We start from the raw sequence: 27,300 nt of genomic DNA, 5'->3' as shown, positions 1-27,300 counted from the left end.
GAGGAAGTCCGCAATCATCGACTTTATCCCTCGGAGTGAGGAAGGAAAGTGGGTCTAACTCGTTGAGTGTACTGTACAAATGGGCGAAGTCTGGGAATTTTAGGCGACCACTTCTCCCAAGTTGCCCTCTCGCGAGAGCCCTGGTATTTAAATAGCTGAGTCGAATACTGTATGATCCCATTTTTCTCTAGGCTAGTTAACCATCTACCGTGTTTACCGCGTTTGCGTCTAGATTGTAAGATTATCGGAAAAATTATAGTCAATAATCGTCGTGTGAGAAACTTCAAATAACGGCCGAAATGTTTGAATTCACTGCAAATATGAATGAACTTATAGGATTCGCAAAATATGTATGTATGTCCGAATTATAAGTGTTTTTTTAAATTTATTTTTTCACTTCAGAACTCCTAGAAAAACAGTACCCTTAATGGCTCAGAATGCAGGAAATTGCATTCTTGTTTTAAAAAATGTCGGGGGGGGGGGGGGCATGCCCCCGGGCCCCCCTAGAAAGCCTGTTACAAATTCAATTTGGTCGGTTCAACTCAAACATTTTGAGAACCCTGAGCTTAATTTCAAACACTGTATACATAACATACAAGTTACAAATTCTTGATAATGTTTGGATAGACACGGTGTGAACAATATACTCACTCAAAAGAAACCCATACTGAGAAAGGTAAATAAAATATAGCTCTAATAAATGTACAAGTCAAACACAAAGCAAATACACATTTGGCGCATATTACTTTACTATGTTTCACAATGTACTGTTAACAAATTGCATTCAATTTATAACTGCACTTCACACTACAGAGATTTCCCTTGGTCTGGAATTGGTCTGGTCCAGTCAGTCTTTATAACCCAACCACTTACACTTTCCTCGGTAACTCTGAGGGTTTTATAAGTAAATTGTGCACTTTCACCTAGTACTAACTTGTTTTCCTGTCTATCCACACAGTTGCTTGTTTTCCGCAGTTTTTTTGTAGGTAATGCTGATGAATGTCAGAATATGATTATCAATGAAAGAATAGATTAAAATTGGTAAACAGTGCAAACCCTACATCATTTTTGAAGCAATTGAAACTTTTCAAAGAAGAGGACGCTTTTACTGTTTATATGTTGACTTGGATATATTTGGACAACTTAAGATGTTGGACTTTTTTCTAACCATCTTTAAACACAGAATTATTGATTGTTATAACCCAAACTGTTTTGAATTTGTAAACAATTCTAGTGACTGTTCTCATTACAAAAACATAAAACACTGTTGAATGTTGAAAAATACCTATCAGTAGCTATTACATTTAAACACAAGATAGCACTTTCAAAATTTCGATGTTCAAACCATAAATTGAGAATAGAAACTGGTAGGCATCTAAACATACCTAAAGATGATCATATATGTACTTTTTGTTATGATAACTAACATATATCTGTCTTAGATTGTGATTATCATGCATGTTTTGTCTGTAGAAAGTATGATTATATAAGAAGAAAATATTTGTTTAATTGGTATCTTGCTGGATTAGATTTAAATGACTTTTATAACCTTGTGAAAACAACAAATTATTAGACCCCAAGTAAGTTGTCTTTATGTATATCATCTTTTAGAAATTTACAATTAAAGGGAAACAATCATGTTTAATATAAATGCTTGAATTTCTTTTCTTGACACAACTTGAATAATTTTTTTCAATTTTTTTTTATGTATGTCACATATTTTGGGCCGGTGGCCTTTGATTACTTAATAAATTTCTTGACTTGACTTTGTGTGCCTTTATAGGATTTATAACCAGTCGTATTGTGTGCATGTGAGTCTGAAAAATATTGAAACATTACAATGAGAGAAAAGAATTCAAATAAAATAAACACAATAAGATACTGAAGGTTCATCGGTTTCCTGGAAGTTAACACCTCAGAGTAACGCGGTGATGGTAATTCTTTGGTCCACTCATGGCCTGTGGAGGGTGAGATGGTCTAAACACTGAGGAAAACATATGGCATTAACTTGCATTTTGTGCCAGCAGGCTGAAAATCTGTCAAGTGTAACAAAAAGTGGAAGTTTAATGAGGATTGTACTATTTTGGGCTGTGGTTTTGTACCTGCATAAGGCAACTTTATCCTTCGTTTACTTTATGCCTGTACAACAGTGATTGGATTTCTTTATGTTCTTGATGTCCAAATAGTCTTAGAACTCGTCCGCATCGATAATGTTACACACTAATGAGCAATTTCCAAGTGATGCCAGGTGTAAGATCAATGTGGGTCACAGGGTTGATCATTGGCTAAGACTAATTACAGAGTTGCATGTTTTGATTACAACTGTGTGATCCCTGTAAGATCAATGAGGGTCACAGGGTTGATCATTGGCTAAGACTAATTACAGAGTTGCATGTTTTGATTACAACTGTGTGATCCCTGTAAGATCAATGTGGGTCACAGGGTTGATCATTGGCTAAGACTAATTACAGAGTTGCATGTTTTGATTACAACTGTGTGATCCCTGTAAGATCAATGTGGGTCACAGGGTTGATCATTGGCTAAGACTAATTACAGAGTTGCATGTTTTGATTACAACTGTGTGATCCCTCGTACATCTACAGAAAGGTTAGCCTTGTTAGCAAGTTCTTTACAATGTCACATGTTAAGTATTAAAATATCCAGTACAAAATAAGGATCTGATGAAAACTATTTGAGGACAAAAATATCATTTATTTTTATTTTTCAGCGTGTTATGGCATCATCCATGTTCCGACTGGTCCATGGTTTTGCAGGAAGTGTGAATCACAGGAAAGAGCTGCCAGAGTGGTATGGGCTTAATTTGTTCATTTATATCCTATCTCAAAGTATGCAATGAATTGTCAAAGTACATCATCTCGTACACCATTTTGGTGAAAACTAGTCAAAGTAAATATCCTGTAACCAATAATAAATACCAACTAAAATTGTTTCACCATATCTTTTATTTGTTGTTTGAATAGGCACATGCATTAATGTTAACAGACATTGCGAAAGTTCAGAAACAGTCAAAATTTTAACAAGCCCATATTTTTACACTCGCACTTAATTGTAATGAAAATTTTGATTGGTCGATTTGTTGGCAATGTGTATTTTTCAGACCGTACTGGTACCAATTTTGGAATCAAACAACATGTTCCAAAGGAAAAGATTTTTGTTAAGAAAATTTGGAACTCTCCTTAAAACATTCCAATGTTAATGACAATGGTCTATCATTTGAGCATTTTGGAAATTCGCTCGATATATATGAAACATAGTAATATATTTACATTCGCCTAGTCCTTTGTGTAGATAAAACTTGACGTTTATATTGTATAACATGCAAGGTATTAGACAGACGGATGGACCGGCCCCATTACAAACTTAGTTGGACCAAGTTAAAATTTACTGTTCAGGACCATTGGACCGATGGTGTTCGCAATGTCTGTTGTTTGTAAAATCACCTCAAAGTTGAAAATAAAAGATCAGATTTATATTTCTATTTTATTTTCAATGTTATTGCATGTTTTTATGTTGGTTGCAGAGATGTGAATTGTGTCCTTTGAAAGATGGGGCATTGAAAAGGACAGACAGTGGAGGTAAAAGTTATTTTGAATTTATTCTTAACAGACGTTGTGTGCTTCATATGATCAACTTACCATGCTACATGATCGTGGGGAATGCACAAAATCTTTTAAGACCCATTAGCTGCTGTTTTGGTGCAATCAGATATGAAAAAATTCTGAACATTTAAAAAATCAAAACCATGATGAACTGGTGATATTATAGTTAAAACATGAAAAAACATTAGTCAATAAAATGATAAAAAGGGAAATTTAGAAAATAAAAAATTGAAGAATATATTTAGATTGCAGCAAGATTTGAACATCCAATTTATACTCTTGATCTGCAATAAAACGACTATAACAATTACACCATGGAAGACAGGCACTCTTAAGAGGTTTTTATGACCATGTAAACAAAACTATTACTCAGACACCATTTGTCAAAACTGAAAAGAAATTTGTCAACATTTGAAATATTAATAATTGTTTTGGTTGAAATTTTGTTGACAGTTTTAGCTGTCAGGTAGTTATGTTTCAAGTAACTTGACCTTATTCAACAAGCATCAAATCTCTTTATTTGTAATTATTAACACATATGTAGGGGCCATTTTCTATTTATATAAGCAACTTAGATTGAACATAAACTTAAGATTAGAAATTAAGTATTTTGATTGGTCTGTATATTTGGCTGACCAATAGGCTGAATGGAGTCACTGAGGCATGTCTAAGGATAAGGATCAATATTGAATATTGGCCCAGAACAGACTGAGAGAAAGGGGCTTTTACAAATATTTAAGACTCCAAAAACAAACGCAGTTGTTCTTGAGACTTTGATATCAGAGGCATTGACAGTAACTATTATAAACAATTGAATACCTCGCTTTGATAGAAGCACTTGTTGTAGTAAAGGCTATTCCTTTTCAACATATACCCCTTGAAGGGAAGGTATTACTATATTATGCAGCCCCTCCACAGAATCAAATTATCCCAAATTAGCGAAAAAGACACCCACCCATATACTATGAAAATAATTGCTTTCACCCTGTTGGTTATATGTTTTACTGGAATAGGTTTACTTCAATGAAAAACTTTCTTTGAAGATTAAGGGATCAAGCTAGAAGAATTGGATTAGTCTCCATCAATTGTCCAACTTCCCCCTTTAGTATGTGGGTCTGAGAGAGTAGTTTTTAGTTGTAAACTATAAAAAACAAAAAATACTTGAAAGAAATTTCTTCGGAGTCTTGTGGACAATCCATCCTGTATTCCAAATCTAGCTTGATCCCTGAGTGAGATTAACATATATATTACTTATAGATGTACTGTGATGTTTCAGGCTGGTGCCATGTTGTGTGTGCTCTGTTCATCCCTGAAGCCTGGTTTGCCAATGTACAGACAATGGAACCAATCATGCTGAAGAATGTTCCGCCTGATCGGTTTAACCGGGTAAGTAATGGTATTGCTGATGGCAAATTTGTTTCTGTATTTTCTAAAATTCCTAATATTTTGAAAATCTTTTTGTTATGGTTTGACAATAAGTCTTACTAAAACTCTGCATGTTTTTATAGGTAATAAACATTGCACATAGTTCACTATCAAAGTCTAAGGCCTAAAAAAAAAAATTGTTTGGTAAGGGTTACATCCTTTTCAAAAATAGGTAGGGTAGGTAGGCTTTTATTTTCATTTTTTTTTATTAGGCTTTATATAAGAATGTCATTTTCATCATTTGAGAATGATGTTGAAGTTATCTCCTGTAAAAGCATTTAAGGTTTTGAACGCCATATTTAAAAACCAAAAAAAAAAAGAAAAAGAAAGTTTTTCATATTTTTTTTCAAACTGATTATAAAAACGGTAGGGTCGGCGCCTATTCCGTAGGTAGGGTCGGGTATCCTGAACCAATTTTCTTTTAGGCCTAAGCAAAAAGTGTAATTTACCTGCATGCTGGTTATTGAACAGTTTAGCTCCACCTACTTGTTGCAGTTCAGATATTGCAGTAAATGTATAGAAGAAAAACAAGATAAAACTCAACCATGATCTGTAAAGAATTTATACATTCATTGTTTTATAGATGTGTTACATTTGTGAGGAGAATGGGAAAGAGGTTTCCAAGGCGACAAGTGGTGGATGTATGCAGTGTAACAGGAATGGGTGTAAACAGAACTTCCATGTCACCTGGTAAATGCATACATATGAAAGTCAATAGTTCTGGGCTCTCATCCCTGAAGGCACTCAGGGGTGTAGAAATTAATTAAAGTAGCAGGCAATATCCCAAAAGTAGACGGGGGGGGGGGGGGTCCGGGTGTCCTCCCCCAGTATGGGTCAAGGGGGCAACGCCCCTTGTGGGATGAATTTAAGCCTTTTTAGCTCTACTGGCCAGAAGAGCTTATGCGATGGTAATGTGTACGTAGTATGTGCATCCGTGCGGTCGTGCGTCTGTAAACAATTGCTTGTGAACACGATACAGTCTTCAGTTTTGATTGTATCTCGATGAAACTTGTACAGTATCTAGATATCCATTAGAGCTCGGTTCCTTTCGAAAACCAGCCAGATCCGCCCATGCATGCCTAGATTATGGCCCTTGATAGTATAAAAAAAAGCTATTGTGTAAACAATTGGTTGTGAACACGATACAGTCTTCAGTTTTGATTATATCTCGATGAAACTTGTACAGTATCTAGATATCCATTAGAGCTTGGTTCCTTTCGAAAACCAGCAAGATCCGCCCATGAATGCCTATATTATGGGCCATGAAAGTTAAAGAAATGCTTTCTATTTTTAGCCAGGTCTGCATGAGCGAATTCTATTTTTAGCCATGTTTACATGTATATGTAAATTCAAGTCTAGAGTTAAGGGAGACAATTTGCAAGTCTAGGATTTTGAGAGACAATTTGCTTTTTGCTTCTGCAGTTGATTTTGTGAATTACTCTGCCTTGTTCTTGTTGAAAGCCCAAAGGCCATTTTTTAGCTTTAAGTCCTGTAGTTTGCGCATTCATCTTAACAAAATTGATTGTGAATGTTTAAGTTATGCACCTGGTGTCATTACTGGCCACACCCAGGGTTCACAGGTTTGGTAAACATAAATCTGGAAAGGTTTGAAAATCTTTTTGTGTGTTCGTGCATCCATCTCAGCACAATTGATTGTGAATGTTTGTTCAAATTGATCAATGTTGTCCTAGGATGCCCTTGACTTTGACCTTTTGACCAACTTTTTTTAACTTTTAAAACTACAGAAAATTTTACTATGAGTACAGTTTTGAAAGCATTTTTTTTTTTGTCAGATGACTTTTACTTGGCACATATTAAAATAGTTCATGCAACTAATCTGCTTACAATACTTTCTGGGCTCAGATGTTGAACGTGCTACGTTTTCAGGTAACCCAAACACAAAACATAAACTATATGTCTGTTGCCTTTTACCCATACATACATGCTCTGGATTGATATGACCACAAAAGCCATGCCAGTAGAGCATAGGCCCTTTTGGGCCTCTTGTTTAACCACAATTTCTAATCTTCTGGTACATGTTTATTTTGTAACAGGGAACCTTAACATAAATGTACTTGAATAAGGTACTGAATCTGAGTACTACCCCAATCCCCCCACCAGTGAGGGCTAACTAAACCAATTTACTGTCAAATTCAGATTCAGGATAATATTATAATATTCCAGACCACGTGCCTTGCCATTTGCTAGCAATTCCCTCCTAATAGTATATGTAATTTTTTTCTCTACCAATTATGCACTTTCAGCCACTGAATCACTCTGATCCTCCGAAAATTAAACATCTAACTTCATTTTCTGTGGTTCTAGATATTTCACCTGCAGCTAACTTATTCTGTCTTAACAACCAAATGAAATATCTGGACACTTTGTGACGTTTAAAGCGTACAAAATTTCACCAAAGGTACATGTAAAATTCATCAAAATAATGAATTATATTTAGCAGTGACATCACCGCAAGCTTATTTCATTTTGTTTACACCCGGGTAACACGCATATACAAAAAGGACTGAGGACTGTTGCGTAAATGGTAATAGGACTAACAGAAGGCCAGACATGCTCATATTGAAAACTTACTACGCTTTTTGGTGTCTGGAAAAAAATGAATTCTATTTTCACCCTACATTGCTTCGCAAATATTTAACTTCAAAACATCCCCAGAGGGGAATGCGACTAATGAGGTCATGTATCGAGTTAATGTTATTGTATTCCGAACACTGGCAAACCCAATCCTAGTACTTGAAAACATCCCAGAGGGACATGTGACTAATGACGTCACGTATCCAGCTTATGCTGTTTTGTAGCCCGACGCGCGGAAACCAAAATAAACCATACCAACAGTCCGGGTTTTAAACGGATGTCAAGATTAAAACATGACAAAAATAACAGATTTTATTTTTGTTGATGTGGGAAATTTGCCAGGTGAAGGTGCTGGAGTAACAGGTTTGTTTTACCGGCTTCGGGGCCCATTTTTACACCCCTGGGCACTTCGGCTCATTTCTTCGTTGTGTGTTAATTAACTTTGCTGTTTCGTCCGCGTTTTTTGCTCTCCCTTTAAAATCAATACCAGCTTTGCAGAGTGTCGCTTTTAGGGGTAAAAAAATTGATTGTTCTAACTTACCCCACCGTCCCTTTTTTTGCCTCCTGTCATACACATTTTTGCAATATTGTGGATTTGTTTCTGTAATTTCCTAAAAATATGCATTTTTTGAGTGAACATGTTAGAATTTGATCATTTTATGTTTAATATTTTCGACAATAGTGATATACCCTGATATAGGTTTGGTTCAAAATCCATGTTCTCAAAAAATATTTATTTTTTTAGATAATTTGCCTTATTAGTGCGAGACAGAGCGGTGCACTCTGCCCTTTATTTGAAATAATTTTTGAAGCTTTAATGAACACAAAAGAAATATTTAAGTCTTAAACATTTAATTCTATAAAGGCAGAAGGGTGCACATATTTTTCTCCATGAGGCCAGTAGGGTGCACATATTGATCTCCATGAGGGCAGTAAGATACCCATATTGATCTCCATGAGGCCAGTAAGATACCCATATTGGTCTCCATGAGGGCAGTAAGATACCCATATTGTTCTCCATGAGGCCAGTAGGGTGCACATATTGATCTCCATGAGGGCAGTAGGATACCCATATTGGTCTCCATGAGGGCAGTAAGATACCCATATTGATCTCCATGAGGGCAGTAAGATACCCATATTGGTCTCCATGAGGCCAGTAAGATACCCATATTGATCTCCGTGAGGGCAGTAAGATACACATATTGATCTCCATGAGGGCAGTAAGATACCCATATTGGTCTCCATGAGGGCAGTAAGATACCCATATTGGTCTCCATGAGGCCAGTAAGATACCCATATTGATCTCCATGAGGGCAGTAAGATACCCATATTGATCTCCATGAGGGCAGTAAGATACCCATATTGGTCTCCATGAGGCCAGTAAGATACCCATATTGATCTCCATGAGGCCAGTAAGATACCCATATTGATCTCCATGAGGGCAGTAAGATACCCATATTGGTCTCCATGAGGCCAGTAAGATACCCATATTGATCTCCATGAGGGCAGTAAGATACACATATTGATCTCCATGAGGGCAGTAAGATACCCATATTGATCTCCGTGAGGGCAGTAGGGTGTACATATTGATCTCCATGAGGGCAGTAAGATACCCATATTGGTCTCCATGAGGCCAGTAGGGTGCACATATTGATCTCCGTGAGGGCAGTAGGGTGTACATATTGATCTCCGTGAGGGCAGTAAGATACCCATATTGGTCTCCATGAGGCCAGTAGGGTGCACATATTGATCTCCATGAGGGCAGTAAGATACCCATATTGATCTCCATGAGGGCAGTAAGATACCCATATTGATCTCCATGAGGGCAGTAAGATACCCATATTGGTCTCCATGAGGCCAGTAGGGTGCACATATTGATCTCCATGAGGGCAGTAAGATACCCATATTGATCTCCATGAGGGCAGTAAGATACCCATATTGATCTCCATGAGGGCAGTAAGATACCCATATTGGTCTCCATGAGGCCAGTAGGGTGCACATATTGATCTCCATGAGGGCAGTAAGATACCCATATTGATCTCCATGAGGGCAGTAAGATACCCATATTGGTCTCCATGAGGGCAGTAAGATACCCATATTGATCTCCATGAGGGCAGAAGGATACCCATATTGTTCTCCATGAGGCCAGTAGGGTGCACATATTGATCTCCATGAGGGCAGAAGGATACCCATATTGTTCTCCATGAGGGCAGTAAGATACCCATATTGATCTCCATGAGGGCAGTAAGATACCCATATTGATCTCCATGAGGGCAGTAAGATACCCATATTGGTCTCCATGAGGGCAGTAAGATACCCATATTGGTCTCCATGAGGCCAGTAAGATACCCATATTGATCTCCATGAGGGCAGTAAGATACCCATATTGATCTCCATGAGGGCAGTAAGATACCCATATTGATCTCCATGAGGGCAGTAAGATACCCATATTGATCTCCGTGAGGGCAGTAAGATACCCATATTGATCTCCATGAGGGCAGTAAGATACCCATATTGTTCTCCATGAGGCCAGTAGGGTGCACATATTGATCTCCATGAGGGCAGAAGGATACCCATATTGTTCTCCATGAGGCCAGTAGGGTGCACATATTGATCTCCATGAGGCCAGTAAGATACCCATATTGATCTCCATGAGGGCAGTAAGATACCCATATTGATCTCCATGAGGGCAGTAAGATACCCATATTGTTCTCCATGAGGGCAGTAAGATACCCATATTGGGCTCCATGATGGCAGTAAGATACCCATATTGATCTCCATGAGGCCAGTAGGGTGCACATATTGATCTCCATGAGGCCAGTAGGGTGCACATATTGATCTCCATGAGGGCAGTAAGATACCCATATTGATCTCCATGAGGGCAGTAAGATACCCATATTGATCTCCATGAGGGCAGTAAGATACCCATATTGATCTCCGTGAGGGCAGTAAGATACCCATATTGATCTCCGTGAGGGCAGTAAGATACCCATATTGATCTCCATGAGGGCAGTAGGGTGTTACCATAAAAGGACAGGGTGCCGCACTCCTTCATAACTCTTTAGCTAAAACCCCTACATAAGATTCAATTGTATATTATAATTTAGGACTGATTAATTGAAATGCTAAAAATCAGGTTTGAATTATTTGCAGTGCGCAGGCCCATGGTTTATTGTGTGAGGAGTCTGGTGCCTATGGCAACAATGTTAAATACTGTGGATACTGCTGCCATCACTACAAGAAACTGGTGAGTTAGCAATCTATTGAATACATGAATCAGTAAAAAATACAAAATGAGATGTAAAACAAGGAAACTTGATTGTAAATGTAAATTTAGCATCCAATATTAAAAGAATGATTATAAATTATTGTTAGGATCACCATGTTCCTACTTCATAGGGATTTTCTATGAACTTTCAATAAAATATTTCAATGGACAGGAAAACTTGTCTCTTAAAAGCATAATGCAATATATAGGTAGTTTGATTTTCCACATTTCATGAAGAGATAAAGTTAGTGGAATGTAATTTGTGTCTTTATAATACATCTACTTTCATACTTTGACCACCTATGCGGTGTTTTACTCTTAACCATTTTGGGAATTAGCTTTGGCCTTTTTAAATGCCTTAAAATATTTTGACTAAAATTGGAAATTCCAATTTTGCTTCAAACAAGAATGTGTTAAAAAATGACAGAAAATATAAAAGTGTGTGTTCTTTTAGGATTACACCAATTCTTCCATTGATTAGGAGGGGGGGGGGGCTAGATATTTGAGAAAAAAAATAAAACAATAAAACAGGAATTGGAAAGTGACAAGGCTGAGTAAGGCAGTGGTCGAAATTAGCACAAGCCCTGCACTGGTAGGATGTTTTCCGGGCTTGTTAAAATTCTTAATTTTATATATTTGAGAAAAAAAATAAAACAATAAAACAGGAATTGGAAAGTGACAAGGCTGAGTAAGGCAGTGGTCGAAATTAGCACAAGCCCTGCACTGGTAGGATGTTTTCCGGGCTTGTTAAAATTCTTAATTTTATATAGCAGGGCTTATAAAAAACTTTGATGCCAAGCAACATCCAAATGTCATATTTTACAAATGTAAGTTAAGTTAATTCATAGGTTGTAAATTATTAACTGTTGTAAAACAATGTAAGTAGACCTTGTTTCAGAAGAAGGATGCGAACATCAAGACAATCCCAGCATTCAAGCCTATACCATCCGACCACGCCACCCCTGACTCTACACCGGAGAAGTCCAGTAATGTAAGTGACCATATGAACACTGTTAAATACATTCTGACCATGCCACCCCGGACTCTACACCGGAGAAGTCCAGTAATGTAAGTGACCATATGAACACTGTTAAATACATTCTGACCATGCCACCCCTGACTCTACACCGGAGAAGTCCAGTAATGTAAGTGACCATATGAACACTGTTAAATACATTCTGACCATGCCACCCCGGACTCTACACCAGAGAAGTCCAGTAATGTAAGTGATTACATGAACACTGTTAAATACATTCTGACCATGCCACCCCGGACTCTACACCAGAGAAGTCCAGTAATGTAAGTGATTATATGAACACTGTTAAATACATTCTGACCATGCCACCCACGGACTCTACACCGGAGAAGTCCAGTAATGTAAGTAATTATATGAACAACAATACAGTAAAACTGCGGTCATTCAAACAGGCGGTCATTCGAGAACCACAATCCCTCCAAGTCGGACATTGGTCCCGAATATTTTTCCTTCTATTTTCATGTAAAATATACTTACGTTGCATCAAAACCAAAATAAGTCAAGGAGTCGAGCACAATATCCGGTCCCAAATACACAAATCATGCTCAAAACCTTATGGCTCCCTCGAGGTCATAATTTCACACTTTTTCCCAAATGCATGTTCCAAAATGAATAAACAACTGCTAGGTGTTAAAATTTTCCCAAGTTGTAACAGTTTGGATGACAGTTGAAAGGAAATTTCATAAGGTGTGGAAAACAGCATGATAATTATGAGTTTGAACAGTTTCGGGAGACAGACAAGATGTGCCAATCATCCATCCTTGATTTTACGAAACTTAAATCTGACTATGGCCATAATATGTACTGTCATATATAAATGTTGCTTGTTCAGAAAATGTGCTTTTTGTTAAAATAAACATAAGTATTTATTCAGTTATGAGCGATTTTCACAACGCAACATATGATCTGTGTCGTTGTAAACAGTCGGTTTAACGACTTCAAACTTAAAATACACTGAAAGATATTTTATAACAGTCTGGAAAATTGAAACTTGGGTCGTTCAAAACATTGGTTCCCTCAAGGTTTTTCGCTCGGACCACGAGCGATCGCAACGAGTAGGGACATTGGTACTCGAGTACTCTTGACAATTTTCGATCGAGAACTTTAAACAGGAGCCCAAATTTTAATGATGGCATTTCTTTCATTTAAACAGGATCTTTATTGCCATTTCTTTCATTTTAACAGGAACCCAAAGTGAACTTCTCAGCTGAACAGAAAAACAGGGAATCACTGGCAGCCCGACAACTCTCAGGCCAGATAGCAGCCGGAGAGGGGCGATTAAGAGATGTAGGGGGTGGGGCTAGAATCCCTGGGGGCGGGGGTAAAACCACAGGAGAGGGGAAAGGCCCAGAGAGTGCTGGTAGTGTGGGGAGAAGGGCTACAAGTGCTGCTGAGAGGAAATCCATGGGATCATCAAACAATAATACAAAGTCTGAGCCAGAATCAAAGAAAATGGGTGAGTGTGTAGATTGTGCTCCCAATTGGTGGGTATATGCCATTAGGCATCAGAGATGACAGTCTTCCACTTTTCAGCTGATTTCCACCTTTTTGGTAAACAAATGTTGAAATTAAAGTTCTTTCATGTGATTAATGCAAAAATTGTAATTTTAACAAAAGGATAGATATGGTTATTTTTAATTATTTTAACGGTTTTCTCATTTTACAATGATGTGTGGGCGCCACTGGTCATATCAAAGGTGCCACTTGACTTAAATTGTGCAATGGTACGATTCCTGGGTATATATATTCAATATAATTCTAATCCTTAGACATGCCACGGTGGTAAATCGCGTAGATATGTTTATCAGTTGTTATATTTTTATATTGAGAATCTCATGATATTTCTGCGTGATACATTTACTGCTTTATTGATAAAAGTACTCTTAAGATTTTTTTCCTAGAACTGAAAAAAGCGCTTTTTCCATCTGGTGAAAAGGCCCTGCGCATAGTGAAGTTATTCATATTTAAAAATGTGATTCAAGGTGATGAAATTAAGCCTTAGCTGAAGTTTGATAGTTTTCCTTTTAAAGATAACATCAATTTTGGAATACCATTCTTGGAGTACAATTACAACTAACTTCAATTTTACAGAAACTGAAACTTCCACCATTTCCACAACTACCTCATCTGTCACGGTGACAACAGTGTCATCAGGAATAACAACAGTTCCGGTCTCCATGGCAACCAGTGACACCAAGGCAACCAATGATGTGAAGACAGCTCCTCAGGAGACCGGGAAGTTGTTTTCTCCGCTATTGGATGGTCAACCTACGCCTCCTGTCACAACACAAGTAAGAACTAAGAACCCATATAGAATGTGTCTAAACTTGTATGAAAGTATTATTGGATGACGTCTAAATGAGCGCTCTGAACAATTGACAGTTTTGACTTTTCTTTTAATTCTGTCTCGGAAACAGCTGATTTTTGCATCAATGCTTTCATTGATTCATAAAAGATTACTCCCAATAGAACAGATCTCAATTGTTTGTAAAACCCCTGAAAGTGTTTCATTGACTGCTTTTTTCTGGTGTTTGTCAAGAAGGGTTATAAAAAATCCAATCCATCCAATTTATTTTCAGGACAATTTTCTGATACTTTGATTGACCTCATTGATCAATTGTCCTTTCCAATAACTCATTTACCTACTCTTGAATACTCTTCAACCGGGAGATTTAGTCCCCAGAAGCAGAAAAATTATATTAGCTTGAATTTTGGCTTGTTAGGGTTAAGCCAATATTTGTTGTATAATTATTTCTATTTTAACAAAGTAGTATGCAAGGAACATTAGCTACACCCAAACAAGCCAAAATTGAAGCATGGCGTTTGAAATTTTACTTCTCTGCTTTCTGGGTATAAATCTTCTCGATTAAGTGTAGGACAATTATAGTGAAAACTTCATTCCATCATTTGTGCTTCAGGCTACATTCCCCACATCTCTGGATGGGATGATCTCCAGCATGGTCCACACTCAGGCCAACACACTGACCACGGATACTGACCCGGCACAGACACGAGGACTTAGAAAAACCAGGACTGGGTACGCTAAGAGTTTTGACTGCCGTTTTAGATGTAAATGAAAACCAAAAGTATATAAAGTCAGTTAGGCCTAAAAAAAAAATGTTTGGTTAGGGTAATATCCTTTTTCAAAATAGGTAGGGTAAATAGACTTTTTTTTAATTTTATTTTTTTATTAGGTTTATATAAGAATGTCATTTTCATCATAGCGGAATGGTGTTAAAGTTATCTTCTGTATAAGCTTTTAAGGTTTTAAACTACACATTGAAAAGCAGTTAAAAAAAATAAAAAAATCATTTTTTTTTTCAAACTGACTATAAAAGATGGTAGGGTCGGCGCCTATTCCGTAGGTAGGCTCAGGTTACCCGATCCAAATGTATTTTTTTTAGGCCTAAGAATTCATGGGAGGGAAGCTGAGTAATTAGGGATTGAATGTCGTCATATTGTGGTTCAGCAGCATATGAAAACATTTGGTCTTTGAATTGTTAGAAAAATCCACAGACCGAACGTTTTTAATCACAGATGAATTGAAATTCTAAAATATCCAATGATAATTTCTACACTCATAAAAAAACAAACATTTAACTACAATGCTAAAACATAACGATTGAATTTAGTCTTTGAACAACAGCATTGTCAATTGTTGTCATCCAAGTCAGAATGTAATTTGAAGAAAACGTTCATCTTAGCAAGCATTATAGGATAATATTGATCAATGAAGCGCCAAGCAGGGATTGAACATGGAACCATTTAATTTAGATTCTTCTCAACCAGCCTCACAGATTAAAGATTTAGATGTTCAGAATATTTGAGTGTCATCATTGTAATTCAGGTCCCTGGATAAGGACCGTCGTGTGGTCCGGCGAGGGAAGGCGGGAAGACAGCGGCCCGCGGGCAGGAAAACCTCTCTTAGTGAAGACGGGGAGGATATATCGCCCACAGTTAACAAACGTAGCAGGAAGAAATCTGAGTCTGTACCAGCTGCAGCAGCTCTTGGTGGTGGGCCAAACACGGCAATGATAGGGTGAGAATTTGATAATATTAATTTGTCTGCTCTTTAAAGTGTATTGAACACCTTAGTTTCATTCGATAAAGTGACATGGGGATTGTTAATCTGTCAGCATTGGTCTGATTCTAGTGCAGAACTTAAATTAATTATAAACACCAGACAGCAGTTACTTCCCTTAGCAAAGTAAAAATACAAGACTTTTGAAGGGGAAATCACTGCGTAGGAGTTAAAGGGATTAAAGTGATTCTACACTGATTTAGTTTCTAGCATTGATTTGCTCAAAACCATTGTTCCCGACACACAGTCATAAACTGAGCAAAGAAAAGGTACGCTCTCATAAGTTAAATTCGTAGCGATGCAATCATGTAAAGAATCATGTCAGATAAATTATTTGGTGTACATGTACGTGTATTATCATGTTTTCTGAATTTTCTCATTTGCATTAAACAATTTCAGTGATCAAAATCAGACTATTACATGAACACACCTGAACCCTTACATTACTTTATGCCTTAAAATATTGTCTCAGCCCTGCTAAATTCAGAATTTGAACATTTTACCAGTGAGTTTATTTTGACAACAGATGTTTATTAATGTGACAATCATGACTAATTTGTTTGCTACATTGATTGCCATGTTTACTAACAAGCTTTTTATTATGTGAAACCTTGTTCTTAGAATGACTGATGTATGAGGATTTTTTTTGGAGGGTGGGCAGCCTCAAACTCACCTATGGTGCTGAATAACTTAACAAGTGTGTGTGGACATATTGTGACCAAACTTGGTATATATGATGAGTTAATGGAGACCTTTCATTGGATTGTGTTTGGGGCCCCTTGCGTCAAGGTCACTGTTACTTAAAATAAGAAAAACAGTTTATTTGTTAAGCTTAGTTTGGGTTGCCTCTTCGTATACAGTCGATCCCAGTTGGCTTGAATTCAGCCTGCCATGGTGTCCATTCCAGCCACTAACGGTACCAAAACAGTAGTGTTTCTGCCATATGGGTATTTTACCGTAATATTGTGACAAAATATCACTGTCTTTGTGTTTCAGCATGTAAAGGATTTTGCACTTATTAATTAAATTTTATGGTAGGCATTTTATGTTAGTCAGATTCCAGTGGTTTATGTGACCATATTTAGTTCAATATCAGATTGACCAATTTATTTGACCACTGCTTCAGCTAGGCCTAAATAGCATGGTGGGGCACCTGCGGCCCTTTCCAGCACCCTGCTGTATTTTTTTACACCCTGCTGTGCCCTTTGGTTGACTGAGTCAATTGGCTTGAATTTGCTTGACTTGATTTCCTCGTTGGCTCGAATTGGATGTTAAGGATCGATTATATTTACTACATGTTAGCATTACTGCTTGGCATGAATTTTCCTGAGGCTCGAGGTATTTTTGCCAGTCCCTGGGATTTCAAGCCTAAGGGGTACTACTGCATATGAAGGGGTTAAGGAGACTTGAAGTGCTTGCGCTTTAGGCCCCTAGCATCAAGGTCACTGTAACTAAAAAATAGAACAACAGTTGAAACGGAATACCCTCATTTATGATTGACATTTAGTCACCAAACTTGGTATGTAGGAATATTGAAATGGCATAATATACTTTTTATAAACCATACAATAAAAGAAATATAGCATATTGTTGCACGTGACTCATCTTACATGGGGTGTGTAAGACAGTTTTTTTTTTCCTGCACTGGTCATGTGTCCGGTATGCAAGAATAGTCTATGGGAACTTCATAGGATTGCGTTAACATCCACACAATATGCAATAAATCAGCAAATAATACAAATAATTCCCACAACACAGGCTAAAGTTCTTCTGTTAATCATCGAAAACCCAGTTTCGTCTCATTTCGGCGTTTTTTGTATTGTACGTTACTCTATATATTGTTGTGTGTTACTTTGCAGGCCACAGACAATGAGTGTGTTTGGAGGGGAGCCACGATTTCCCAACCCCATCTCCCGGACACCTGTCTCACATAGTATGTGTTACTTGAACGGTTAAATATTGCATGACTTTCTATTTATGATTTTTCAAACGATCAGGTTTCAATATTAAAACTAAGAAACTGTCTATTTGTTTTTCCTTTGATTAAGAAATGAAATGATAAATTTTGTATTTGGTCAATTTAGCTTAAACCTGAAATGTGTGAAATAAGGAACTTGCAAATTTAAAACAATTTGCTTTGGCCAAGCAACAGAAGATATGAATTAAAAATCAAAATTAGACTTGGGTGAACAAGCCTGACTTCTTATACTATTGCTTGGCATCAAATTTTTTAACAAGCCCTGCTATATAAATTCAGAATTTTAGCAAGCCTGGAAGACATTTTAGAAGTGCAGGGCTTGTGTTAATTTTAAACAGTGGAGGGTGTCTGTTTTGCTAATTTGGTCCCCAAAAGGGTAAATTTGCTTCTGTAGGAGGGTGGCATAACTTAAGAATAGCCTTGAAGAAAAACCCAACAGACAAGTGTTGGAGTTCACTCCCGGCCCTTTTCTGTAATAAATGTTATCACGCTTGTTCTATCTGTCCACAGGTGAAACAGGGCTCCTGGCATCAAATCTTCTACCAAAGATTGAGGCTTCCTCAATGTATGTGCAGCCTGCCATGGTGTCCCTTCCAGCCACTAACGGTACTAAAACAGTATTGTTTCTGCCATATGGGTATTTTACCGTAATATTGTGACAAAATATCACTGTCTTTGTGTTTCAGCATGTAAAGGATTTTGCACTTATTAATTAAATTTTATGGTAGGCATTTTATGTTAGTCAGATTCCAGTGGTTTATGTGACCATATTTAGTTCAATATCTGATTGACCAATTTATTTGACCACTGCTTCAGCTAGGCCTAAATAGCAGGGTGGGGCACCTGCGGCCCTTTCCAGTACCCTCCTGTATTTTTTTACACCCTGCTGTGCCCTTTTGATTGACTGAGTCAATTTTTTCGAAATAAGTATAAATAATAATAAATATACATAATTTTGACACTAAAGTAAAGATTGCAGAAAATAACATTCCCAAAGTGTTATTAATTATCTGCCGTGTATTAAATTTTACAACATTTTGACACGAAAATTACCATACACAATTCTGCTTTATTTATAAGCTTGTATGCATCTTTAGGGACCAGTGTTGGAGAGAAACTAACGAATGGACCCCTGATAGGCCCAGCCAACCCATTCTCCATGCAAACATCACCTGACAGCTCAAAACATAGGTGAGTACCTCTTCATCACATAAGTGGTGGTATTGTCTATTACACCATTTACCGAGGTATTTCGTTTCAGTAGCCATGGTCTCAATAATAAAATTTGAGATGAGTGGTATAGTTTTCTTCATGTCCTCTGGCTGAAGAACAATTCACCATTTAATGAAACAAAATGAAATGAAACTTGGTACACATGTTGCCACAGACAATATGCACATTTACAGCAAAATCTATAACTTTGGCTTAATATTGATATAAAAAATGAAGCCAATGGCAAAATTGTGTATACTGATTATGTCTGGGAAACAGATTTTCAATTATAATTTATACGTGCCTATTGTGCCCAGGCGCTTCAGAGAGCAAGAAATCTGTTTGGAGTCTGCACAAGAGAGAAGTATAAAACATTATCACATAAGAAATTACGGAATAACTAACAATGACTATAGTTAATTTAATAATGGCAGAGTCAGAGGAGGTATATAAAATGAAATGACACAAATTGACAAGTGAACTGTTCAAATATGTCACACCCACATTTCACAATTATTGAGAGGGTAATGCAACTCTTTAAAACTCATTTGATCTTTCATTGACTGTGGTAAACAGGCTATTAGTTGATAATATTTAAGGTAATCGTTATTTTTAATTGTATAAATATTTAATATCTTCGAATTTCTTCGAACGATAATCGAATATGTGCTGTAAAAATTGTATGCCTTTATTATACCAATCTCCGTAATAAAAGGTGCTACCGTTGTTATTAATGTGTTTGTTGTTCCATATAATGATTTTATTTGTCGGCATATTTGGGTATAACTGGTTTATTTCTGTCCAGGAATAAATGATGTCAAGTAAGAACTTGTTTCCACAACAAATTTTGTTAATCAGGGTATCGTTTAAATTACACGCAAAAACAAGGTTTCCACCGTATTTGGCAATGAGATTTGAATAAAATGTTTTATATTGGCTTTTGTTAGAGCGGTCTAATATTCTCTTTACCCAAGAAGCTTTAATTGAATTTACAAGTTTATATATGTCAGGGACTTTCAGACCTCCATGTTCGTAATTTTGTATAAGTAAATTTCGTTTTATTTTATCAGGTTTGTTATCCCATATAAAGTCAAGAATATGTTTTTGCGGGTTTGGTAGAACAGTTAATGGTTATATAATTTTTGGCAGTGCAAATGTTTTAATAGCTGTTACCTTGCCCAGAAGAGTGAGTTTTCTGTGATGCCAACTTTTGAGGCAGTTTCTGAAGTTTTGTAATTTAGGGAGAAAATTGAGGTCTAGGAAGCTATTTTCATTATTTGTGAAATTTATACCGAGTGTTGTTGCTTGATTCGATGTCCAAACGAATTTCTTTTCTGGCAAGTATGTTAAATTCGAGTCTTGCAATTTTCCTGCTCTTAATATGATTGACTTTTTAGTGTTAAGTTTTAAACCAGATATCTGTCCAAACTCATCTATTGTATTGACGAATGTGGTAAAAGATTTTTCGGTGCCATCATTTATATAAGTCGCGTCATCGGCAAACAGTGATTGTTTTATCTCAATATTGTATATATTTAGGCCTACAATGTCCGTTTTGTTCTGTATAGCGTTGGAGAGTATATCGATACAAATAATAAATAGATAAGAAGAGAGAGGACAACCTTGACGTACTCCTCTTTCAATTTTTAATTCATCAGAGAAATAACCATTGTTGATGATTATACTACTTATATCATTATAAAATAATTTAACCCATTTAATCAACTCGTCACCAAAATTAAAATGACGTAAACAATTTAACATGAACGAATGGTCTAGGCTTTCAAAAGCCTTCTCAAAGTCAGCAAATTCCTGGTGTGTTTGTTTTGTTTAAGTAAGATATACATTCATTTATCAGTAGAACGTTTTCTCCTATATATAAACCAGTTTGGAAGGGGCTTATTATTGGTGGCAGTATACATTTTATTCTGTTCGCTATGGCTTTTGTGGCTATTTTGTAATCTACATTCAATAAGCTGATCGGTCTCCAGTTAGATAAAAATTCTGAGTCTTTACCAGGTTTTGGAATGAGAGAAATAATACCTTGTTTTTGGAGCAGAGATAAATGACCTGATGTAAATGACGTATTAACTGAGTTTGTATAGTGATGTTTTAAGTTGGTCCAGAATGTTTTATAAAACTCAACTGAAAACCCGTCTGATCCTGGACTTTTGTTGTTTTTCATTTCGTTAAGTGCTTTAAAACATTCATGTTCTGTTAAAAGGCCTTCACATGATAACATTTGTTCATTGTTTAATTTGGTTGTTGTGTAGTCTAATAAAGATAAATCATGTCGTATAAGGGTATTTTTCTTGTATAGATTAGAATAGAATTTATATTGATCATTAACTATTTCCTTTTGACATGTTGTAACTTTATTGTTAATTTTAAGTTTATGCATTGTTTTTATTTCTGCTCTTCTCCTTTATGACGATATCTTGTATGACATGTGTATCAATCATTACAGTGAGACGCCTGGCAGTATGGAGGAGCTACTGGAGAGGCAGTGGGAGACTGGCTCACATTTCCTCATGGAGCAGGGACAACACTTTGACAGTACGTAGGCCTCTGTGAATATCACATGGCTGATATCACATGGCTGAATTTGACAGTGTGTAGACCTCTGTTAAAATCACGTGGCTAAATTTGACAGTTTGTTAGGGATAAAACGATGATCGAGTCGTAAATTGTCGAAAGTCAATTATTTGTGTCCGAGATCGGCGATAATCGATTTCATTATTCCATTATCGATTATCGCTTATGTACGGCAAAGGGAAGTAACCGTGTTGTGTATGTACTGGTTTTCTTTAAAATGGTAAACAGTACGGACTTATGCGGACTTTTTAAAATAAAAAATCATCTTCATTGTAATATCAAATATATTTTTTATCAAGTAAAAATGATTATTTATTCAGCATTTCCCCATGTTATATCTTGCTAGAAAAATATTAAATTCATTTCAACATGATGTCATGATAATTGATAAATAATTCATGTAAAAGATTGGAACATTTTTTAAAATGCTACATGTAAATACATTTTGTACTACATTTTTGTTCCAAATTATGTAATATCTGTTTTAAAGTAATGAAAATGCTGATAATTATGTAAATAATTCATCAGTTTATGGTTAATCTTTTTACCAAATAGAAAACTACTGTCTTGTATATACTAGTTGTGTGGAAAAATCAAGTTTTTATTCTCCATTATTTTAGAATTAAGTTATCTCCTAAAACATTTTACTAAATTATCAATTGTAAACTAGAACTTCTAACAAAACAGCATATAAAACATAACTGATTGTAATATGTTTATTCATGTAAAGACGTGTATGTACAAACCAATATAGTTTTGGATATATTTATAATATATTTGCATGTTCCGTTTCGATTATATAATCGATGATTGATCGAAATGGCTCGTCCGATTATTTTAGATGATTGATTATGACTTTGGTCCGATTGCCAATCCCTACAGTTTGTAGACCTCTGTTAAAATCACATGGCTAAATTTGACAGTTTGTAGGCCAAATTTGACAGTTTGTAGGCCTCTGTTAATATCACATGCCTAAATTTGACAGTTTGTAGGCCTCTGTTAAAATCACATGGCTAAATTTGACAGTTTGTAGGCTAAATTTGACAGTTTGTAGACCTCTGTTAATATCACATGCCTAAATTTGACAGTTTGTAGACCTCTGTTAAAATCACATGGCTAAATTTGACAGTTTGTTGACCTCTGTTAAATCACATGGCTGAATTTTGCTGTTGGTTGGCCTCTGTTAATAGCATATGGCTGAATATCGATTTGTAGAGACTTCATAATATCATTTTGTAGAGTTTAGATCAAGACTTCAGAATATCGTTTTGTAGAGTTTAGAGCAAGACTTTATAATATCAATTTGTAATGTTTAGGCAAAGACTTTTGATTATATTATGTGCATTTCAGTTGCATCTTTACTAAGCTGCCTACACAAACTGAAGTCAGAAAACAAGCGGCTTGAAGACTATATTCACAACCTGATATCACGCAGGGATCATCTGCTTGCCGTTAACTCCAGACTCACCTTACCCTTCACGGCAAACTCTCAAAGCAATACAGGTACTGTAGATTTGTTTAAAATTAGCGAGGTCATTTTTTTTTACAATTTTTCATGTCCTTGGTGCTTATTTTACAAGGTTTTAAATTCATGATGGCATTATTCAATCAAGTAAAAGCAGAAGTGGATTTCGCACAGTTTAAATCTGTGCGCTTACACCCTTCTGCAACACTGTGTACCTTTTAAAACCAGGCTAAAACCCTATACTAGTATGAAAAACGAAGTAAAAGAAATACATAAAATCAGTTTATGATCATGTTCATGTTATATAAAGCAAGAATGCTCTCCTTCGAATAGGCATAGATCCATCCGAGTCGCAGTCTACCCCGAGACGTCAAGAGTTCTCCAGCATATCTGGGGACGACGATGACAGTCCTATCAATGTGGTGGTGAGAAGAAATTCTATTATAAGCGAGCTAAACTAAGCCTTTCAGGCATACTTGTTTCAGTCATCGAATTTAGACTTTTGGATGAAAAAGCCCAAATTCTTATACTATTGCTTGGCATCATTTTTTTTTTAACCAGCCCTGCTATATCAGGTGTTTTTTTTCGGCAATATTTATAGCCGGTATTCGGTCATGTTCCCAATGGCAAAAAGTATCCTTTTTTCCCAATTTCTGAATAAAAATTCCCAATCTGAAGTTCAAAAGAAAATAAGAAAAAAAGATGGTGAAAATATAAACAAAACAGTTACTTCCCCTACATGCAAGCGTCTGTTCACAGGGACATACAATGATTAATATCCGCGTCATGGTGAATGGGGGAATTTTCATTGGTTGAACTATATAGAGAGTATGTAACAAATTAAGAGTTATGCCTCACCTACATGTTTACATACATGACATTGACCTTCATTGCCAATATCGAAAAATGACAGAACTGAGAAGTGAAACTGAAAGTAGACAACTGGGTGAAATGACCAAGTATTTATTTATTACAATGATGGTGTATTTACTTTTTGATGAATGCCGAAGCAAACGTGTTGATAAAATTTTACGAAATGGATTCATTTGTATTTTTGTTCAATTCCATATAAGTATGACTATTTGGTAATTGGAATAAATTAAAAATATTAATATATTCATTCCATTCTCTCTATGAGTCTGAAAGTCATAATTTTTAATTGGCAACAGATTTTGTATCCAATTTAAAAGGAAAGAGGAAGATAAGCCCATTAAATTGTCTCTGAATTTTTTAAGGACTTGTTATTAAATCAAACAATTGACTATTTCAAAGAGTTAATTTCAAGGGATTAAACAATGTAAGATGTCAATGGAGTCAGTGCATATTATGTTATAAATACCAATGTTATTCATTACAGTATTATATAAATTATATCCTTTGTAATTAGTTATGAAGAATTTCCCAATCTTGCCAAAATTGACGCGAAAATTCCCAATCTCACGGGTATAGATCATATTCCCAAATTACCAAAAAAAAACCTGTATATAAAATTCAGAATTTTAACAAGCCTGGAAGACATTTTACCAGTGCAGGGCTTGTGTTAATTTCAACCACTGTTGTTTTTGAAGGTACTTGATACTGTTTAGGTGAATTAAAGTATATATATATATATATATATATATATATATATATATATATATATATATATATATATATATATATATATATATATATGTAGACAATAAAAAGGCATGGTCTTAGTGATACATATGGCAATTGTCTCTGACAATGTGTGTACGGAGATTCATTTTGAAATTTCTTCAACAGTTTTTGAGTTATGGCCTTGGTTAAAAGTGTTTGGACTACAACCACACCAAGGCAATGACAATGCCTCAACTTTTTCTTCAAAAAGCGGACAAGTTAACAAGGATACTTTTTAACAATGTCTAGACAACAGTTTCTTAAGTAAAGAATCAGTCAAGAAAATAGGAATTCAGGGATGCCAATTTTCCTCTTTTCAGAAGATTTCCTCTTTTTTTGCAAATTTGCGTTGGCATCCCTATAGGAAACAATCCAAATGTTCAGAAGTGATCCCAGATGTTTAGGACCTACTTTTTATAAAGAAGAGTATATCCTATTTTACTATAGATAGCATGCTGTTATTCTCCTCAAAATATGATTAAAATTATTGCCCTTGTGAAGTTTACTACATAATGTATTAATTATTTCCAAGTCAATGTCAGTCTGATCTTAAAATTCATATTTTGAAATGAAATCAGACGTTACCCAATTTTTCTCACCATTTTACCCCTGCCTATAATATACTTGTACCCTAGGATATTATCTATCGTAAAATTTAGTTATCATGACTTCATCATTCTGTGCTACTTGTCCAGGACACACCAGGTAGCAGTGGATGTAGGACCAGCCCTGCACCCAGCAATGAACTGCTACGTCACCAGCTCTTCTCATCCGCAGCAAGGTCACAGGTATGGTAGATGATTAGTTGTAGACATTTTCTTGGCACATCAAAGATCTCAGGCTGTATTCCACATAGGATTTTACCATAAATAACCAAGTTTATCCAAATTCAATAATAAAGGCTATCGGTCTCAATTTTTAGCTCTACTGGCCAAAGGCCAGAAGAGCTTATGCGATGGTAATGTGTACGTAGTATGTGCATCCATGCGTTCATGCGTCTGTAAACATTTGCTTGTGAACACGATACAGTCTTCAGTTTTGATTGTATCTCAATGAAACTTGTACAGTATCTAGATATCCATTAGAGCTCGGTTCCGAAAACCACCCAGATCCGCCCATGAATGCCTAGATTATGGGCCATGAAAATTTTAAAGAAATGCTTTCTATTTTTAGCCAGGTCTGCATGAGCGAATTCTATTTTTAGCCAAGTTTACATGTACATGTAAATTCAAGTCTAGAGTTAAGGGAGACAATTTGCAAGTCTAGGATTTTGAGAGACAATTTGCTTTTTGCTTCTGCAGTTGATTTTGTGAATTACTCTGCCTTGTTCTTGTTGAAAGCCCAAAGGCCATTTTTTAGCTTTAAGTTCTGTGGTTTGTGCATTCATCTTAACAAAATTGGTTGTGAATGTTTAAGTTATGCACCTGGTGTCATTACTGGCCACACCCAGGGTTCACAGGTTTGGTAAACATAAATCTGGAAAGGTTTGAAAATCTATTTGTGTGTTTGTGCATCCATCTCAGCACAATTGATTGTGAACGTTTGTTCAAATTGATCAATGTTGTCCTAGGATGCCCTTGACTTTGATCTTTTGACCAACTTTTTTTAACTTTTAAAACTACAGAAATTTTTACTATGAGTACAGTTTTGAAAGCATTTTTTTTTTTGGTTAGATGACTTTTACTTGGCACATATTGAAATAGTTCATGCAACTAATCTGCTTACAATACTTTCTGGGCTCAGATGTTGAACGTGCTACGTTTTCAGGTAATCCAAACACAAAACATAAACTATATGTCTGTTGCCTTTAACCCATACATACATGCTCTGGATTGAGATGACCACAAAAGCCATGCCAGTAGAGCATAGGCCCTTTTGGGCCTCTTGTTTAAAGCAAAGACCAGCTGCAAGACATTCTGTGTTTTAATTGAAATTTCAGACCCCTGTGGACCCAAACAGTTCCTCTACCTCACACAGTGGTCCTCTGCCAGGCCCGGATACAGTTGCTAAGGACAAAACCTGATCTCTCTGTGAGGCACCATAGGGGTTCTGTGATGTCTCAGTGGCTTACTAGTGGTCTTTAACTGAATGCTCCTTTTTTGTGAAGATTATAAATTGTAATTGTATATAAATGAAATAATTCAATGTCTTTCATTGTCTTGCTTTTTTTCCCATAATTAGTCGCATAGTTATGACTGAGAAACAAAGTATTGCTATTCAATCTATATTATTCATCATTGGGCTACATAGATAGTGACCTTGACCTTTGAAATGAGAGCGAACTTGACGCATGGCACAATATGATGGTACTCTACTACAATAGTTTTTTGAAAAGTTGGATATTGAAATCCCATTAATGGTTACAAAGTCAAGGCTTTGACATA

General features: G+C 36.1%; 1 protein-coding gene across 1 annotated transcript in view; it reads left to right on the top strand.

The window, feature by feature from the left end:
- LOC128227047 (protein AF-10-like) overlaps window positions 1-27,061 on the top strand; it is a 32,224-nt gene extending 5,163 nt beyond the window's left edge. Inside the window, exons 2-19 of the mRNA XM_052937235.1 lie at window positions 2,729-2,808; window positions 3,542-3,596; window positions 4,897-5,006; window positions 5,629-5,735; window positions 10,794-10,887; window positions 11,807-11,899; window positions 13,130-13,400; window positions 14,036-14,235; window positions 14,863-14,981; window positions 15,792-15,983; window positions 17,885-17,958; window positions 18,514-18,609; window positions 19,101-19,194; window positions 21,683-21,771; window positions 23,161-23,313; window positions 23,609-23,700; window positions 25,612-25,704; window positions 26,856-27,061. Coding sequence (XP_052793195.1) covers window positions 2,729-2,808; window positions 3,542-3,596; window positions 4,897-5,006; window positions 5,629-5,735; window positions 10,794-10,887; window positions 11,807-11,899; window positions 13,130-13,400; window positions 14,036-14,235; window positions 14,863-14,981; window positions 15,792-15,983; window positions 17,885-17,958; window positions 18,514-18,609; window positions 19,101-19,194; window positions 21,683-21,771; window positions 23,161-23,313; window positions 23,609-23,700; window positions 25,612-25,704; window positions 26,856-26,939 — 2,096 coding nt within the window. The 3' untranslated portion in view covers window positions 26,940-27,061. The remainder of the gene's footprint in view (window positions 1-2,728; window positions 2,809-3,541; window positions 3,597-4,896; window positions 5,007-5,628; window positions 5,736-10,793; window positions 10,888-11,806; window positions 11,900-13,129; window positions 13,401-14,035; window positions 14,236-14,862; window positions 14,982-15,791; window positions 15,984-17,884; window positions 17,959-18,513; window positions 18,610-19,100; window positions 19,195-21,682; window positions 21,772-23,160; window positions 23,314-23,608; window positions 23,701-25,611; window positions 25,705-26,855) is intronic.
- The last annotated feature ends 239 nt before the right edge of the window (window positions 27,062-27,300 follow it).

Source organism: Mya arenaria, chromosome 1 (assembly GCF_026914265.1).
Source record: "Mya arenaria isolate MELC-2E11 chromosome 1, ASM2691426v1".
NCBI classification, from domain to species: domain Eukaryota; kingdom Metazoa; phylum Mollusca; class Bivalvia; order Myida; family Myidae; genus Mya; species Mya arenaria.
This window is presented reverse-complemented; position numbering and strand designations above follow the sequence as displayed.